This window comes from Zalophus californianus, chromosome 8, assembly GCF_009762305.2.
Source record: "Zalophus californianus isolate mZalCal1 chromosome 8, mZalCal1.pri.v2, whole genome shotgun sequence".
NCBI lineage: Eukaryota > Metazoa > Chordata > Mammalia > Carnivora > Otariidae > Zalophus > Zalophus californianus.
In genome coordinates this window covers 115,986,049-116,002,640 of record NC_045602.1, presented here as the reverse complement: position 1 = coordinate 116,002,640, position 16,592 = coordinate 115,986,049, and the positions used below count along the sequence as shown (strand labels likewise).

Below are 16,592 nucleotides of genomic sequence, written 5' to 3'. Positions count from 1 at the left end.
CATGGAGAAAAGTATTATTATTTTTCAAAAGTCATTCCTTTTTTAGTGTACTAATACATTGGATGACATTTTAGAGAATCTATCATATTTGTACAACTTAGTTTGTATAACATCTTCACAATCATTTTCTCATGTAATCCTCCTATCAGCCCTCTGAGGTGGTTATAATAGCCAACATTTATGTGAATGCAGTCCGTGCCATGCATTGGGCTGCAAGCCCCCTAAGTGTATTAGCTCATTTAATTTTCACAATATCTATTAGGAAGGTAAATTCTGTCTCAAAGATAGGGAACCTAAAGCTCAGAGAAGTTAACTAAATTGCCCAAGACCACAGATTTAGTAAGTGGCTCTGACTCCGGAGCCCTCACACTTATGTATTGCAGCAGACAACATGGGGATTTATATATCAGGAATCTGAAGCATAGAAAAAGTTAAATATCATGGCCAGTAAATATATAGGTAAGACTTGACCCCTGTTCTTCTGCCTCTAAACTCATTGATATTCTTACTACATCATTCTGCCTGTATTTTTATTTGGATTGGGCTAATACTTGAAATTATTTGCCTTTCTCAAGCATGCACCAACTGTGTGGCTATAGAAAGAAGATAATCAGACCAAAAATATCCTGTGGATGTTTGTTTCCAGAGCTGTCTGAGCACTGACCATATAAATACCAGGACAGTACTACTGTGGCTTTTGTTTTGCCAGAAGAAAGAGGCACCTCTATTAGGAGTCTTTCTTCCTCAGAGGCTCTGACCATTTTCTGGGCTCCTAGCCAGAAAGCCATCCATAACATCTCTAAAAGGATATGTAAATACCCCTTGACTTACAGTCCCACCCCAGCTCCAGCCTCCCTGCTTCTTCACTTACCTTGGCTTGTGGGGCAGTGGTTAGATAATAAGACAAGGTAGCGAACAGTATGGCCAAATTTCCAGCCATAGTGCCACTAGTGAAGGATACTCAGGCAGGAGTGAAAACAGAGGGGTTAGGGAAAGTTGATAGGCCATGGTTCATGCCGCTAAGGAGCTCCTGATCTAGTGGAAGGCAGAAGATATTAAAAGAAAATATGCTGTACAATCTGATGGGTGCTCTAGAATGCCAGAGACAGATTGTGAAACAAAAAGAAGAGACAGCTTCACTTGGGAAGTGAGGTCATGGAAGACTTCCCGAAGAGGCATCCCTTTGACCAGCTTGTTTTCTTTGTTGTACTACTTTTGTTTCAGTTCCATGCCTTATAAATAAGCAAATTTAATCAGCTTTTTTTCCCTAATGATTTTGACATGCATTTTTTTGAACCATGAAAGCAGTAAAAAGTTTATTAAAATTTGGAATTCAGATCAGAGAACTAAAAAGAAGAAAATTACCAGTAAACCAGTATTGCTGTGACTCAAACAATACTATGTATATTTTAGTTCATCTTCCTCTACTTCTCTTGAGAGTATGTATACAGATAGGGAGTATTTTATATATAAATAATATATCTAATATTTATATAATCTAGTGTTTTTTATATATAAGCACTATACATCATGCACACACACGCATATGTATCTCATTCATTTATATGTGGTTACATATATATACTCAACATGTATTATGATGAAAATGGGATTATACTATTCATAATATTGGTAACTTTTTTCCCACAATAATGTATCATAAACAGTTTTTATCATTAAACTTAACATGATTTTTCATGACTGAATATGGATGTGCCATGTTTTAGTTTTATAATCTATTGTAAAGCATTTAGGTCCTCTGTCTTCATTAGTATAAATAAAATGCTTTGACATCCTTGTGTGTAATTAGAGTGCTGTAAAAAGATTTGTTTCCTTAGGCACCTAGAAATGGAATTGCTGAGCCAGAGGATTACACCAGGGTTTCTCAGCCTTGGCGTTATTGACAGTTTGGATCAGATAATTCTTTGCCAGGGAGGGGTGTTGCACAGAAGAGCTGTCTTATGCATTATAGTTCAGTGGCATGCCTGGCCTCTACCCAAAAGAAGCCAGTAGCATCCCTGCCTCAGTCAAGACAGTCATCTTAACAATCAGAAATGTCTCCAGACATTGCTAAATGTCTCCTGGGAGGCAAAATGCCCCTATTGAGAACCATTGGGTTATATAATTTATATCAGGAGTTTCTCTCCCCATACCCTTAGTAGTACTGCATATTACCAATTTTAAATCTCTGCATACTAAAAAAGGGGGATTGAGGTAAGGGCAATCAGTATACCCAGTAGTATACTGTGAATACATCCTCATGTACATTCTATAATGTGACTTATAACATGCCATTATCTGACTATACCAGGCTCATAGGAAATGCCAGTATATATTCTTAATTTCCTAGATTTTACTTATTTTTATTTTTTTTCCTAGAGTTTAGATACTATTAGTTTTTAAAAGGGAATATTGTTATTTTAGAAAAATGGGTGAGGAAGTTTGGGAATTTTTGTTCCAAGTTCTTAATTTCTTACCTGTTCTTCTACAATTTCACCAGCAATATGCTTTAGTATTTTATTTTTACTAGTGTAACAAACTAGACTCACTCTTAAGTGAGTCTAGTTAGTAATATAGAAGGTAATTGTGTTCATTGTCCCAGGATGGAATATTTTCTCTTCAGAATGACTGTATAGTTCTTAATCTTCTGCCTTACAAATGAAACTCTATCTGAAAAGAACCCTTTTTGTGTGTGTGACTTGATTCCCTCACCTCCTTGGAAACTTTGTGCTTCCCTTTGTCGGCAGTGAGCCCAAAGAGATCATTGAAAAGTCCAAAACCCCAAGCCGAAGAAACTCCCGAACTGAAGAGCCAACTGTGGCTTCTGAAAATGTGGAAAATGGACATCGCAAGCGATCCTCTCGGCCTGCTTCAGCCTCCAGCTCTACTAAAGGTTAGCAGTGGGCTGTGGGTGCCATTGTGGGTCAAATAGAAGAATGGGGTCTTTATCACCACAGCGGAGGACTGTGTCTTTCATCTCTGCTTCTATTACTTTGACTTCTACTATTTGTCCTTCCTTAGTTCGTTTACCTATGTGTTTTCTGTGTGTGTACACAGCAGCAAGCACTGTTGGGGAAAAAAAAGAACATAACAGGGCAGATTCATTCATGATCACATGTTCAGATAGGGCCTCAATATGGCCCAGCCATTTTTCTGTGGTCAACTCTCTTTTCCACTCCTCTGGCCTCTACTTTTCTCTCCTCTTTCTCAGCAGAGACTCTCACCTCTTCACAGAGAAAATAGAACTGCTTCAGCTCTTGCTACCAAGACATAAATCTACCAGGATCCTCCTTTGTTCCTACCGTAATAGAGCAGCTGTCGCTCCTCAAGTCTGAGACCAGTTCCTCCACTTGCGCCTCTTTGATCCCATCTCTCTGACCTTGTCAAGAGCCTTACCTACCAGTTTTCTCTCCCCTGTTGACTGATGTCTCCTTTGTGAATGCATGCTGCCCTTGACTTCTCTGACCTAGAGCTCTTGATAGTTTTCTACCTCTCTGACTTTTCCTTCTCAACCTCTGTACGCAGACATTAGATGTTGGCTTTCCTCATACTTCGATCCTGAGTCACCCTTTCTCTCCAGCTCTTCTCTCCCTAACTGATCTCACTCATGCCCCCCTTTCTTAGTTACAACTTTTCACAGACAACTCATGAATTTGTATTTCTAGTACAGACCTCTAGAAATCGTAGACAACTGTATGTACAACCTTAGCAGGACTTCAAATTCAACATGTCTGATTTCACCCACAATGTCAGGTCATTTGTCAGTGTTCCCCACCTCAGGGAATGGCACCACCATCTGTTCATTGGGCACATCCTCCTCGGCACCTCTCCCTCATCCTCACATCTCTCATATCCATCACAGAAAGCTGCTGATTTTATCTCAGGTGACCCAAATTTATCCACTTTGCCCCGTCTCCATTGCTACTCCAGCTTAAAACCCTTCAGTGATTTACATTGTAATTAGGATTAAAGTCTAAAAGCACCAACAGGGACCCCAAGTTTCCATGTGGTCTGGCTCTGTCAGCCTCTCCCAGCCTCATCTGAGTTCCCTCAGCAACTCAGACATGCCATTCTCATCTCTTGTCACAAGCCTGTGTGTATGTTACACCCATTGCAGGGAATGTGCTGCCCTCTTCCTTCTTCTCTTCTCCTCATGCACTTCCTACTCTTTTTACCTAGCTCCCTGGTCACCGCTATGAGAAATCATAGCACCATGTTCTTCTTCATAACATCACAGCTGTAACTTTATGTCTATTTATGTGATAGGTAATTAATCTGTGCATTCTGCAAGGGCAGGAGGTGTCTGGTTTTGCTCACCATTGTATCCTTGGTACCTAGTATGCTGCCTCATGCAAAGAGGTATATAATCAGAAATTATTAGTAACCATCTATCAAATATATATTCAGTACTTATACATGCCAGGCCCTGGGGAATATAAAAGTGAAAAGACGGTCTCTGTCTTCATCATATCAATTTTATGCCAGCCAGAAAGACTAATACCATGTGTTAAATGTTAAATGCTGTGATAGCAAAATTACATGGTACTGTAGGAGCATATAGCTGGGATGCTTTGCTCCTCTGCCAAATCAGAGGCGGCTTTCTGGAGAAAATGATGTTTAAGCTGAGACCTGAAGAGTGAGGAAGCATTATGCAGGCTATGGGATTGAATGAAATATTCTAGGCAAAAGGTACGGCATGTGCAAAGGCCGAGATCTGAGGAAGGGTATGATACTTCATCTCCACAGGAAATGTGCTGAGCTTGAGCAACTCACATTAGGCAAGAGCTGGATCCTGGCCAAGTGCCTGATATAAGCAGTGGTGCTGAGAAACAGTCAAATACTATTGGGATGCCAGCCTGAAGATGAGGGCAGGTTCTGGTGCACCAACACCAGACACTGACCTGAGAACTCAGCTGTCATTAGCAGGTTATGCTTCTGGGCCAGACTTTCACAAATCCTCACAAAAGCCCCTGGGAGTAGGCCATGGGTCTACAGATCACAGATAGGTGGACGTATAGAAGCTACCTTCTCTCCGCCCATCAGAGAGGAAGGGGTCTTCATTCCTTCCGAGGTGTCCTGTATATACCACTGGCAGGGTCCTCTTTGGTGTCCCCACTTTGATGCAGAAAAGGAACCAGCTACTTTCTTTGTTCTCCCTGGAATCCTCTCCGAGACAGAGATTTGTTTGGAAGGAAACACTCTTTTCAGTATATTGAATACTATTAGACCACTGAAGGGAAGATTCCTGGAGTTCTGTGGGAAAACCTGCTTCCCTTCAGTTCTTTGTATTCTTTTGGCCCCTCACTTTCCCAAAGGATCAAGGTCCTCTAGGCTGTCGAATATGGTGTGTAATTACCTTTAAGCAGGAAACAAGTGGGGGAAAAAGAAAAAAGGCAGGAAACAAGTGTTTCCTTTAGAGATGTCACACACCAGATTTTTGGAAACTTCACCTGAGCCCAGACCCTCAAGATAATAAGGGTGTCATTTACAGTGCACCAGAAAGAATCAAAGGAGCAGCTGGGACAGTTAAGAGATACCCAAATTAGAGCCAGTCTGTAGAGAACTGCCAGCCAAGCGAAGATGGAAAGCTGGAACCTATTTTAGAAAGGGGTGGTGAATAGGCTTGTACACTTAAACTGGACATTGTCCCAAGGTGGTGGTAGTCATGTTGGAATGCCTGCCCCATCCCTGCTCTGAGGCTTAACAAGTGGCTTAGGAAAAGCCCTAATGACTTGAAAGCTTTGTGATTTTGCATGGAGGGGTGCCGGATAAGTGTCTCCTGAAAGGATGTCAGAGCTCTGGCCAAACCCCAGGAATCACAGTCATGTACAGATCTCCACTTTAGCCTCAAGCCCTCAGGCTGTCAGTTCTGAACTCCTAGAGTAAGTTACGTTTTAAATCCAAAATGAGTGCTATAGCTGTTTTGATTTTTAAGTGGTAGAGCTCTTGGATCCAGATTAGAGAATTAATATGCATTTTTATTTGCTATGCAATATGCTATGTTGTATCCAGAATTCTGAACCAAAGTCATAACTTTTTGTGATCATATTTGAACCCATACCCAGGGAATGATCATAAAATATCACGGTGGTTTCCAAAATCTATGCAATTCATATTTGGAGACATAGTAGTGCTGGGTACCTGAAACATCTTTCCGCAGCATCAATACTTCTTAAAGTTTTGAGGGGGGAAAAAAGGTTTGCCTTTTTGCATTCATACAGTTTTGGTCATATATGCACAAACAAAATCAGAAACAGTCTGTTTTTCATGAGCATCTTGAAAGCTGAGAAATATGAGCAGTTTATAATGAGAAGTATTGGTACATTTGTATTGTCAGAGAACCAGTGACATTAACCATGCTCCTGCTGTGGGAACAGAGTTTGCTTACGTCATGCTGGCCAAGGCCTGCTATACTGCCAGATTGGAGCAGGTGGGACAGATTATTTCTGGGCAAGTCCAGGGAGGCCCACATGGTTGGTAGGTCACTCTCTAACCTATTGTTTTGGTTTTGGTTGTTGGGTCCCCCCCCACCCCACTTTTGATTACAGACACAAAAATTGGCTCCCACAAATCAGTGAGCTTTTTTTTTTTAATTATACTTAATCAGGTGTGTTGTTACAAAATGCAAATGAGTAGTTCTACTTCCTGACATGATGTGTTCCCTATTAACACAGAAATGATTTGTCTTGTTTCCCTTATCAGTCTTTATTTACTCTTCTGTTCATAATAGGTTTTATGTTATATTTTCAACTGGGAAAAGAGATCAGTAGTTAAAAATGAAGTTTAATGCGTAAGTTTGAAACCAGGGAAAATATGCTAATATGAAGGAAGTTCAGAGCAACCTATAATCAGCAGCAGCTGTGGATGTCCCTAGAGTGCCTTAAGATGCCTCTGACAGCAAAGTGGGATGATAGCCCTACCATACCCACAGCCTGTGACTTGAGAAGCAACAATCTAAAAAAAAAAAATTCATCTTAAAATGGAAGTGTTACTGTAGAAATATAAATGAGCATGATATGGGAGAAGACTCTGAACAGTAACTGCCTGAAACTGCACTCTTGTAGCATCATCATTCCGAAACCAGCCATGAAAATTTTGAAAGGAGATTTCCAGAATTTCTTTTACAAAAAATAGAAATTTTGGCTAGAAGTAGTACAGTAAAAAAAAAAACCATAATGAAGTGAACAAGGCCAAAGGTCATTTTCTAAAACTCCTTGAAAGGTAAAGGTAAACTCCAAATAACAGAAGATTTAATAGACCCTGTAGATTTGGCCAAATTTACTTGCGGTCAAAATGAGGCAACCGGGGGAGAAAATGCCCCTATCAAATTATAAATGTAAGCGTTCTCCAAGTATATATATCTGAAAGACTGTTATTGATCTAGTTCTTTACCATATAGTTGGTTCAAAATATTAATATAAATGGTGTTACTCTTAGGTCTTTGAACTATTTTTATACCTGTGAAGACATTAATTTGTAAAATCTTTGGTTTAAAAAATAGGAGTTTTCAGGGCGCCTGGGTGGCTCAGTTGGTTAAGCAACTGCCATCGGCTCAGGTCATGATCCTGGAGTCCCGGGATCGAGTATCACATCGGGCTCCCTGCTCAGCAGGGGGTCTGCTTCTCCCTCTGACCCTCGTCCCTCTCATGCCCTCTCTCTCTCAAATAAATAAAATCTTTTAAAAAAATAAATAAATAAAAAATAGGAGTTTTCAACAATATATATAATTTTTATTTTGGTAGTGTGGTATTGGTTATGGGGTCTTGGGAGTGGGATTATGCACAGATAAAGTAGGTATCCTTTAGGAACAGACCTGATGTACACCCTGCATGTACCATCAGCCACTTCATTACTTCCCTAGAATTCCTTACCTTAAAGAGTTTACCTCTGGATTTTCTTATTGTGTTCAGTGGAGTAGTGAAAGTGGTAATATTTTGGAGGAAGTATAAAATTGAACTACAAAAACAAAAAAAAAACCTCACCTTTTCAGACAGATTTATAAAGACATCAAAAGTGACATTGCCCTGTGACCCAGATTCCTAGGTTTATCCAGGGAAGGTGATAAAGAGACTTCAGTATCAGGTTGATGCAGTTTTTTTCCTTCATGGAAGTATAAAAGTACACCCTACACCATCTTTCCCACCGCTAACCGTGGTATCTAAAAGATTATTTTTTTGCAGTTTTTAACACAAATCATTTGTTTACTCGTGGTCCCACTCATTGATTGGTCTGCAGAAGCAGAGTCAGTCTGCCAGATCATTGGGTGCTATGAAGCAGTGACAGGTGGGAAAAGGCAAGGAAAGAGGAGGGGGAGGGAGAGCCTGAGGTTGCTTCTCCACCCTCCCCCTTCTCACCTATTCTCCCAGCCACATAGGTGTTTCTCAGACACACCACTCGATCCTTCATATCACAACAAAGGAAAAGCTCTCAAAGTTGGCCTAATTAACAGATATCTTTCTAAGGATGAACACTCAAGACACAACTCTGTAGGGGTGCCTGTGTGGCTCAGTTGGTTGAGTGTCCGACTCTTGGTCTTAGCTCAGATCTTGATCTCAGGGTTATGAGTTCAAGCCCTGCATTGGGCTCTGCACTGGGTGGGGAGCCTAATTTAAAAAAAAAAAAGAAAGAAAAGACACAACTCTGTATATTTTTACTCAAATGATAAATTTACTACAGTGAAAAAAACTTGAGAGTTGGACTAGGGAGTTGATCATAGGGAACTTTGGGGTGTGTGAGACTCTTAGTTTATTTACACAGAATTAAAGAACACCATTATCCGCATCCTGTCAGATTAACTGTCATCTGATTAGCAGAAGACTAAGGAGTAAATCAGAGAGAGACTGATTCTTCTACCACATGGCACAAGCAGCATGACCTTCCAGCAAGAAGATAGACATACTGAGATTTACGCCAACAGAAGCCTAAAAATATTACACTGGTCACTTCTTGAAAAGTCATTGAGACCTTCTTAGCAATTACTCTAGCTAATAGTGACATTTTCGCTTTTTGCATCTACATCTTAAGTTTGGACTTTTAAAATATGATACTAAAGAAAAAAGAAAAATTGCTTAGAACACTGAACCTAACATGCAGCATCAGAAAATTTAGCCTAGTTTCCAGAAACCAATAAAATTGATTCATCTTACATAGTATTGTGGTAGAAAATATTTTCTCCTTGATAGGAAGTAATTTTAAAACGTTGATTTCATATTAAAGCCAAAAGATCTATGGAGCAGCATGAAGAATGAGAGTGAATTTTCAAGATCAGTAGAAGATTTTTTGTTTAGAGATTTTATTTATTTGTCAGAGAGAGAGTACAAGCAGGGGGAATAGTAGGCGGGTGGGGGCGGGGGGGACAGACTCCCTGCCGAGCAAGAAGCCCGACCTGGGACTTGATCCCAGGACCCTGGGATCGTGACCCGAGCCAAAGGAAGACACTTAACCAACTGAGCCACCTGGGTGTCCCAAGATGAATAGAAGATTTTAAAGAAATGTTTACATTTGGAGAGCTTCAAGCTATTCATTGTACCCTGCTGTAGAAGACTTTTGTGAGGAAGATTTTCTTTTGTAAGGTTTGTTTGTTTGTTTGTTTACTTTATTTATTTATTTATTTTAGAGAGAGAGTACAGGGGGGTGGAGGGGCAGAGGGAGAGGGAGAGAGAAACTCAAGCAGATCCCATGCCGAGTGTGGAGCCAGACGTGGGGCTCTATCTCAAGACCCTGAGATCATGACCTGAGCCAAAACCAAGAATTGGACACTCAACTGACTGCACCACCCAGGTGCCCCATGTGGAAACATGGTTTAAATATGGAATAAGATTGAGATGATTGAAGACACTATGATAATACAAGAGGAAGTAAAGGAATTAAAACACACTTGTTCCATTTATGCCACTGTTACTCTGTGTATAAGTCACACAGTTCCCCACTCTTCCATGAAGCCTGCAGGCTCACCTGGTCTCAGAGCAGGCTGTGGCTTGCTCTGAATTGTTTTCTATGCTTAGATGTATCCACAGCCTTGATATTCCTGGCTAGGCCACAATAGATACTTGTTGACCACAGGTCATGGTCATGTTATTTAGAGACTTTGACTATAGTAAAGCAAAAAGAGTTACTTACTGCAAAAGAATGGCTTGACTCCAAAAGGGATCCAGAGGCTTTTTTTTTTTTTTTTTTGCACTCTGGCACAATTTACCACTTGCTTGTAGCAAGACTCATTGATTTCTCACAGGACTCCGTCTGTCTGTCATTTCACTGGTGATGGAGGTTGTAGGGCTAATTGCCCAGCCCAAGATGCTCCCCCCACCCTGCCACTTTTTCCAACTGGGTATGTGTGCTTCATCTCCCACCGCCTGTGTCAGACTTCCCCAGGAGCCAGGCCCTAGTATACAGAGCCAGGCCCTCTTCCCACAGAAACCTGAGACCGTCTCCACACTGAGTGCTCCTTTTGAGGCCCTTCGATTTATTCAGAGTCCAGTAGAGCCCCGCTTAGACCAGCCCTGCTTCTTGTGGACTAAACATCACTGCCATAAAGAGTTGCCTCAGCTGAGTATGTCCTTCCTTTCCCCCCACAGACATAACCAGCGCGGTGCAATCCAAGCGAAGAAAATCCAAGTAAAGCTGGACGGCGACTTGATCCTTGTAAATGTGTGTGAATTTTACAAAAAGCAATTTTGAGCTGTGACTTTTTAAAATCCATTTCTGTACAGTTAGTCATTTTAATAATATGGCCCTTTTCCTAGGCCCTGCAACCTGTTTCATAAAGTGCAATGGGGAAAGCAGAGTTGTTGAACCCTTTTGGTGTTGCAAGATGAAGTTCGAGGTTTCTAAAATGTTGCCATGTATTGAGAGGAGCTAATGCGATTATGTTATTAGTTTTCATATTTCCTAAGCAGCCTAGAGTACAGGGTGAGCATTTTTAGATCTTCTAATGATGTATTGTGCTGTGGAAGTTATGTGTGTGAATAGCAGTAGAGGGAGCAAAAGGAATCTTCTCATTTGGAAATGTTGTAAATATTTTATTATATAGTGTTTTGGATGTATTTGTTGTAGAAATGGACCAGTGAATAAAGAGAATCTAAGGGTTTGTACAATGTGAAATACTGAATGTGTTAAATAAATGTCATTGTCCTAGAACATAAATGTATGTTATTGGTAAGGGATTATTGGGTGAGCACGTTTTCTTTGGACCATAAATGAGTAGGAACAGCCTTCTTTGTAAATTAGAATCGCACCTTGTCCTTACTATACCTGCTTTGAAGAAACTACCCCTTTTCAGCACTGTACCAGGCACTTTGATAAATGTTGGTCAAATTTGTTTTGGTTGCAAATAACAGAATCAACCTAGGATCAAAGACCACCCAGGATTTTTGAGGGACAGGAAGCCATCGGTAACCCAAATGCACTTTTTCTCCACCTCATACATCTGTTTCTCCATGCACAGAATGTTAACAGTCTCCTCCATTCAAGAGATAAGCCCAGACTGACTAGCCAGATTCTCTGTAACAGCATCAAGAATCAAGCCCACTTTAGGTCAGCTTTCCACCTTCAGTCCAATTCTATAGTTAGGTCAGGCAGCTCCCACATAAAAAGGGGTCATTTTGTGCTATATACTTGATATACTTCAAAGATGCCCACTACTTTCTACCCTTTGGGTGCCTATTTCTCACCTGTATCAGACTTGGGGCTGGTTTCTCATCAACATGCCCAGGTTTTTCCCTTTCCTGGCTCAATTCCTACCTAAAAATTACAGTCTCCAAACCTGCTGCTTCTGCCCCCACCCTACTCCCAACCTTCAGGAGACTCTGATGCTTGGGGCTCTGTCCTTGGCTTGGTCTGGGCCTCAGCCTTCTGCTGTATCTTCTACAGCTAGACACAGAGTCCGTCCCTTCCCCTGCAGTGTCTTCTTGACCTTACCAGAACCTAATGCCTGAAACCAAAAGGGTAAGTCAGTGACTCTATCATGCTCTCACTCTCATCTCTGTTTCAACTGTCTTTATATATGTCTTGGGTTATAAGGATCCTCCAGAAGTAGTTATTTATGAGTCAGATCCCACAGTTGTCTGGCTGTGTTCCCGACAAGCTTATCTTCCCTCTTCTTTCCATGTATGTATGACACACAACCATAACCAAAGCCAGCCTAATAATCCCTGTGCCAATACTGTGCTTGAGATTGCAAAGTGCTCTACTCAGACAGAAAGCATAATGTGCTTTAAATAGATTTTTATTTGTTTTTATATTAATTTTTTTCTCCCATAGAGGAATAACATTAAAATCTAACAATCAGAATCCTGTTATACACATACACAGGCATGCCACATGACTGGATCGAGGTGGTTGTGTCCTTGAGTCTGTCAACATGTCACAACATGATCAACCACAGTCTTCTCATTTCAGCCGGTCTCAACACAAAACACCTATGAGGGATACACTCAACTTGTTGGTTCCATATGGAACTAGGTGGCAAGGCAAAAGGGAAGATACAAGGGGCTCCGATGTGTCTGCATTCAGTCCCCTCACATAAAGCCACATGGATCTGAGAAGGCATCCAAGAGCTCTAGTGGGGTCCTTGTTGCATCTAAGACATTATAGGTTAGAACAAATTGATCAGGATACCAGGTGGGGGTCAGGGAGCAGGCATACCCCAAAACAGCCGCAAACTGCATTCATACACATATGGTACCCTGCTGGGGCCAAACTGGCAGAAGCTGGAACGTGACAGCCAGCTTGAAGGGAGCACTCAGACGTATGGAGGAATTACTATAAGTTGCCCTTTGATGTCTTGGGTCTCACTCTAGAAACAGGGGTCCCTCTGACATACTCAGTTTTGGCAAAGTGCTGGTAATATTGACAATTAATACAAACTTCTCCACGGTCTCTGAAAACATCAGTCAGGACGGACTCTCTCACCCCCTCCTGTCTAAGGTTGCATAGGACTTTGTGAATTCAGGTTCCCTCGTGTATTCAAGTTCTGTGGTTTAAGAAAAAGAAAATCCTGAAGCATGCTCAAGGTGAAAGGCACACAGTCAATACAGTAGGACGAGCTCTGATGCTTCAGGAGTCAGACTAGCAGGAGACTGAGTAGCGTTGGTTCTTAGGAATCTAGACATACTCAAATGCTACAGATCTACAGGAAAGTACAAAAACACATGAGCCTTACCAGCCAGGTGGTGAGACTGCTGAGTTCTAGAACTACAGGAGCCTCCAGAAATATGTGTAAGGGAGGGGCCTTTTGAAATTTGAACCAAATGCCCTATAACTCACTCTTCTCCCCACCTGCCCCAGAAGGATCATAGGGACTGCCCAGGACTGAGCCTCTGCCCCAGCCGGCAGCAGAGGGGTAGGCAGGGAGCTGAAACTCCTCTTGGAAGTGCTGAAGACCCTAAGCTGGCTGTGAAGTGACCACAGGGTAGCTGGAAGAAGAAAACAACTAGGTTGTAACTGCAGGAGAACCTTGGCGAAAGGAGCAAGGTTGTCAACTACTGGGGCCCTAGTTAGGACTGGCGTAGGGACTTTGATCTGCCTTTACTGTAGATTGGGTTTACTCCGTTGGATAGGAGACCCCAACAGGAACTTCTCTGTCCCCACCCCAGCAACCATGGGCTACCCCCCTCCCTTATCCAGGGAGGGCAGCTGCCTTTACCCTCATGGGATCGCAGTTTTCCAACCAAGCCTCAGCTTGGCAGTGAGGCCAAGAAACCTGGAACTGGAGTGAGGGGGAAGACCTATGTTAATATGTAACAGGAAATCTTAAAAGTTTCAAGGAAGAAAGAGCACACACTAGAAAAGGACAGTTAGAGGAAAAGGGAAGCAACTCGGGGTATCCCAAGAAGCTGTTGCTGGTGTCTGAGCCCAAAATTCACTCCCACTACAAGAAGGGCAACACTGCCTGTGTCCCCTCTTGTCTCACCCAGGGATTCAGGTTCCCTCCTCCAGTTACTCACTGGAGGAGAGGGCAAGGGGAACCATAGGGCACCCATTTCTCCCCATCAGACTAGAAAAGAAGGGCCTTGGGGGAGGAAATGTGAGGCCCCGACCCTGGGTTAGAACTATTTGGGGAATGGGCCAGTGGGGCTCCTGGCTTCCTATCCAGGAGTGTTTATTAGTCATCCTAGGCAGTGTGTGAAATACAAGGCCAGAGGCAACATGAAGGCTGAGCTGTCCTCCTTGGGATGGCTTCACCCCACAGCTTGTCCTCCCCAGCATCATTCTCCTGCATTCTTACTCTGGGGTGTGCACTTTCCCTGCCTACAAGCCCTCTGGCCTGCATCTCTCCTAAACTAGTTCTAGCACCTTGGGCATGTGAACAGATGGCCAGGATGGCAGGGCCTTGCCCAGCCTCTACTCCTGGGGTGACATGTTGGGGACAGGGCAACAAGGTACTAAGCCCTTCAGACTCAGGGGTGTGCAGAGGGGTGGATTTCTAAAGAGAATTGGGAAGTGGTATTATAGGCAAGGGAAGTGGGGGCAGACTTCAGGCTCAAGCCCAAGAGGAGGGCTTGGCCTCTCTGAGCAAGCACAGTGCCAGTTCCCATGGTGCCCTGCTCCCTACAGCTTCTTAACCTGTATGTCCTGTCTACGTTTCCAGTAGGCTGCCTCTTTCCCTCAGTTCCCTCCACCTTCTCCAACTCACATCTCACAGCCCTGTTCTACATACTTTACCTTTCCAGGCCTAAACAACTCCAAGGGGAGAGGGAAGGAGGAGACTAAAGGCAGAACCCTTTGGCCTCAGGGCCCACTCCCCCATCCATTTGGGAGGGAATTACTGGGAATGAATAAAGGAGCAGGAGTGAGCGTAGTGCCAAACATGAGAATGGGTGAGGCTTGTAAAGTGGGACTTGAAGGCGGGGAAAGAGCTAGATGCAGGAGAAGAGATTAGTGGAACAAGGAGTGGGCCAGAGGTACAGGACCCGAGGGCAAGGATGAAGGGGAATGTCAAGGCAGAGATGGGGACAGGGACCAGAAAAGGAGGGAAAAATGGAGTGTCAAGGGGGAAGGAAATGGAGGATTAGATGCCAGGCTTGGGGTCGGAGGGTGAAGGACAGGAGGGGATTCAGAGGCAGATCAGAGGATCAGAGGTGGGAAAATCGAGGGGGAGGGGGCTAGCACCCCACCTCACTTGAGGAGGGAGGTTGTAGTGTCCCACCCAGGTGGGCTGCGGGCGCTCCTCGAGCAACACACTGGCTGCGGCGGAGGGGCCCGACAGGGTCGGGAGTCGGCGAGGGGTCTGTGGTTCGACCGGAGGACCCTCAGTAGTTGAACTGGCGCTGGCACGGCTGGTAGACGAAGCTGCCCTGGTGCTTGGGCCGCCGCGAACGGCTCTCGCGGGCGCGGTTCTGCCGCTGCACCACCTTGGCGCTCAGCGCGTGGCGCTCGGCCCGCTGCCGGGCCCGCTGCAGCCTCCGCGCCTGGCCCGCCTTCTCCAGTAGCGCAGCCCGCGCGGGCCCAGGGGCGGCGGCGTGGTGCAGGACCCGGGGCTCGCGGCGGGCGGGCGCCAACTCCCTGCGGGGACAGAGCAGGGCTCGGTCAGGGCCGGACACTCCGCCCACCCAGTCCCCGCACCCTCGCCCTGGCGCAGTGCTGTCTCTGCTCTTAGCAGAGCGCCCAGTGCCCTTCTAGTGGGTCCCAACCCTTCTTCCGAGCCAGCCTGGAGATGCCTCCTCCGTTCTAACCCCTGTAACGGGTAAACCGGACTCCAGGGAAGGCCTCGGCTCCCACCTCCAATTCGGTTCTAACCTTCCGAGCCAGCCTCTTGAAAACCCCACCCCTTCGGCGCTCCGCCTAGCCCCTCCGCCAAACCCGCCGCAAGCCTCGCAGCTCGGTCTCTCCCAGGCCCCGCCCGGGCCACGAAGCCCGGCCTCGCCCTCTCTTAAAGCTCCGCCCCTTTCCCCTCAGGCCCGCTCCGAGCCTCGTCCCCGCCCCCGAAGACACGCCTCTAAAGGCTCCGCCCCTTCGGCGCGGGGCGAGCTCCTGGGCTCGCTCCCCGGTCTCCAGGTCTCCAGGCCAAGTCCCCGGCCCGCTCACCCTTCGCTAAGGTCGCCGTCAGGCAGGGCAGCGTCGGGGTGCGGGGAGGGGGGCCCAGACTCCAGCACTATGGTGCTGCCGGTGACGTAAACGGACATGCTGGGGTGTTCGATGAGGAGATCCTCCAGCGGGCTGCTCTGGAGGCGGGCGGGCCCGAGTCCGGGCCCCTCTGCAGTAAAACAGGCGGGAGGGGTAACAAACCAGCTCTCGTCCATCAAGGAGGGCGCGGGCGGGGGGCGGCCTGCGGGGGCAGGGGCGGCCCCGGGGCTGGGTGGAGCCGCGTAGCTGTCTACGGGGCGCGGGAGGGGGAGCCATGCGGAGGAGGGGGCGCAGCGGGGAGGGACACACACACACACCGGACACAGTGGGGCGGGGAGAGAAAGGGCATCGTTAGTCAGACACGCAGCCCCGCCCGCCGCGCCCACGGGGCACCCACGGGCCAGGAGTCTCGACTGGCTGCCCTAGGGCACGTGAGGTATGGGCCCCAACGCTGCGCTGCCAGGAGAAGGCCCAGCCAGGCTTTGCGTGGGATTGGGGCCCTGTTACCCCTGCCTTCAGTGTCACTGCCT

General features: G+C 45.3%; 2 protein-coding genes across 19 annotated transcripts in view; one reads left to right on the top strand and one right to left on the bottom strand.

Moving 5' to 3' along the window:
* NCOA6 (nuclear receptor coactivator 6) overlaps positions 1-11,136 on the top strand; it is a 104,185-nt gene extending 93,049 nt beyond the window's left edge. For all 13 annotated transcript variants that reach the window (XM_027620958.2, XM_027620959.2, XM_027620954.2 and 10 more), the window contains 2 exons: positions 2,748-2,893; positions 10,575-11,136. In XM_027620958.2, coding sequence (XP_027476759.2) covers positions 2,748-2,893; positions 10,575-10,618 — 190 coding nt within the window. In that variant the 3' untranslated portion in view covers positions 10,619-11,136. The remainder of the gene's footprint in view (positions 1-2,747; positions 2,894-10,574) is intronic.
* Positions 11,137-12,205: 1,069 nt separating this feature from the next.
* Positions 12,206-16,592, bottom strand: part of TP53INP2 (tumor protein p53 inducible nuclear protein 2) — a 31,774-nt gene continuing 27,387 nt past the window's right edge. For 5 of the 6 annotated variants that reach the window (XM_035728980.1, XM_027623429.2, XM_027623431.2 and 2 more), the window contains 2 exons: positions 16,024-16,312; positions 12,206-15,501 (listed from right to left, as the gene is read on the bottom strand). In XM_035728980.1, coding sequence (XP_035584873.1) covers positions 15,249-15,501; positions 16,024-16,312 — 542 coding nt within the window. In that variant the 3' untranslated portion in view covers positions 12,206-15,248. The remainder of the gene's footprint in view (positions 15,502-16,023; positions 16,313-16,592) is intronic. The other variant, XM_027623435.2, reaches the window with a different exon arrangement.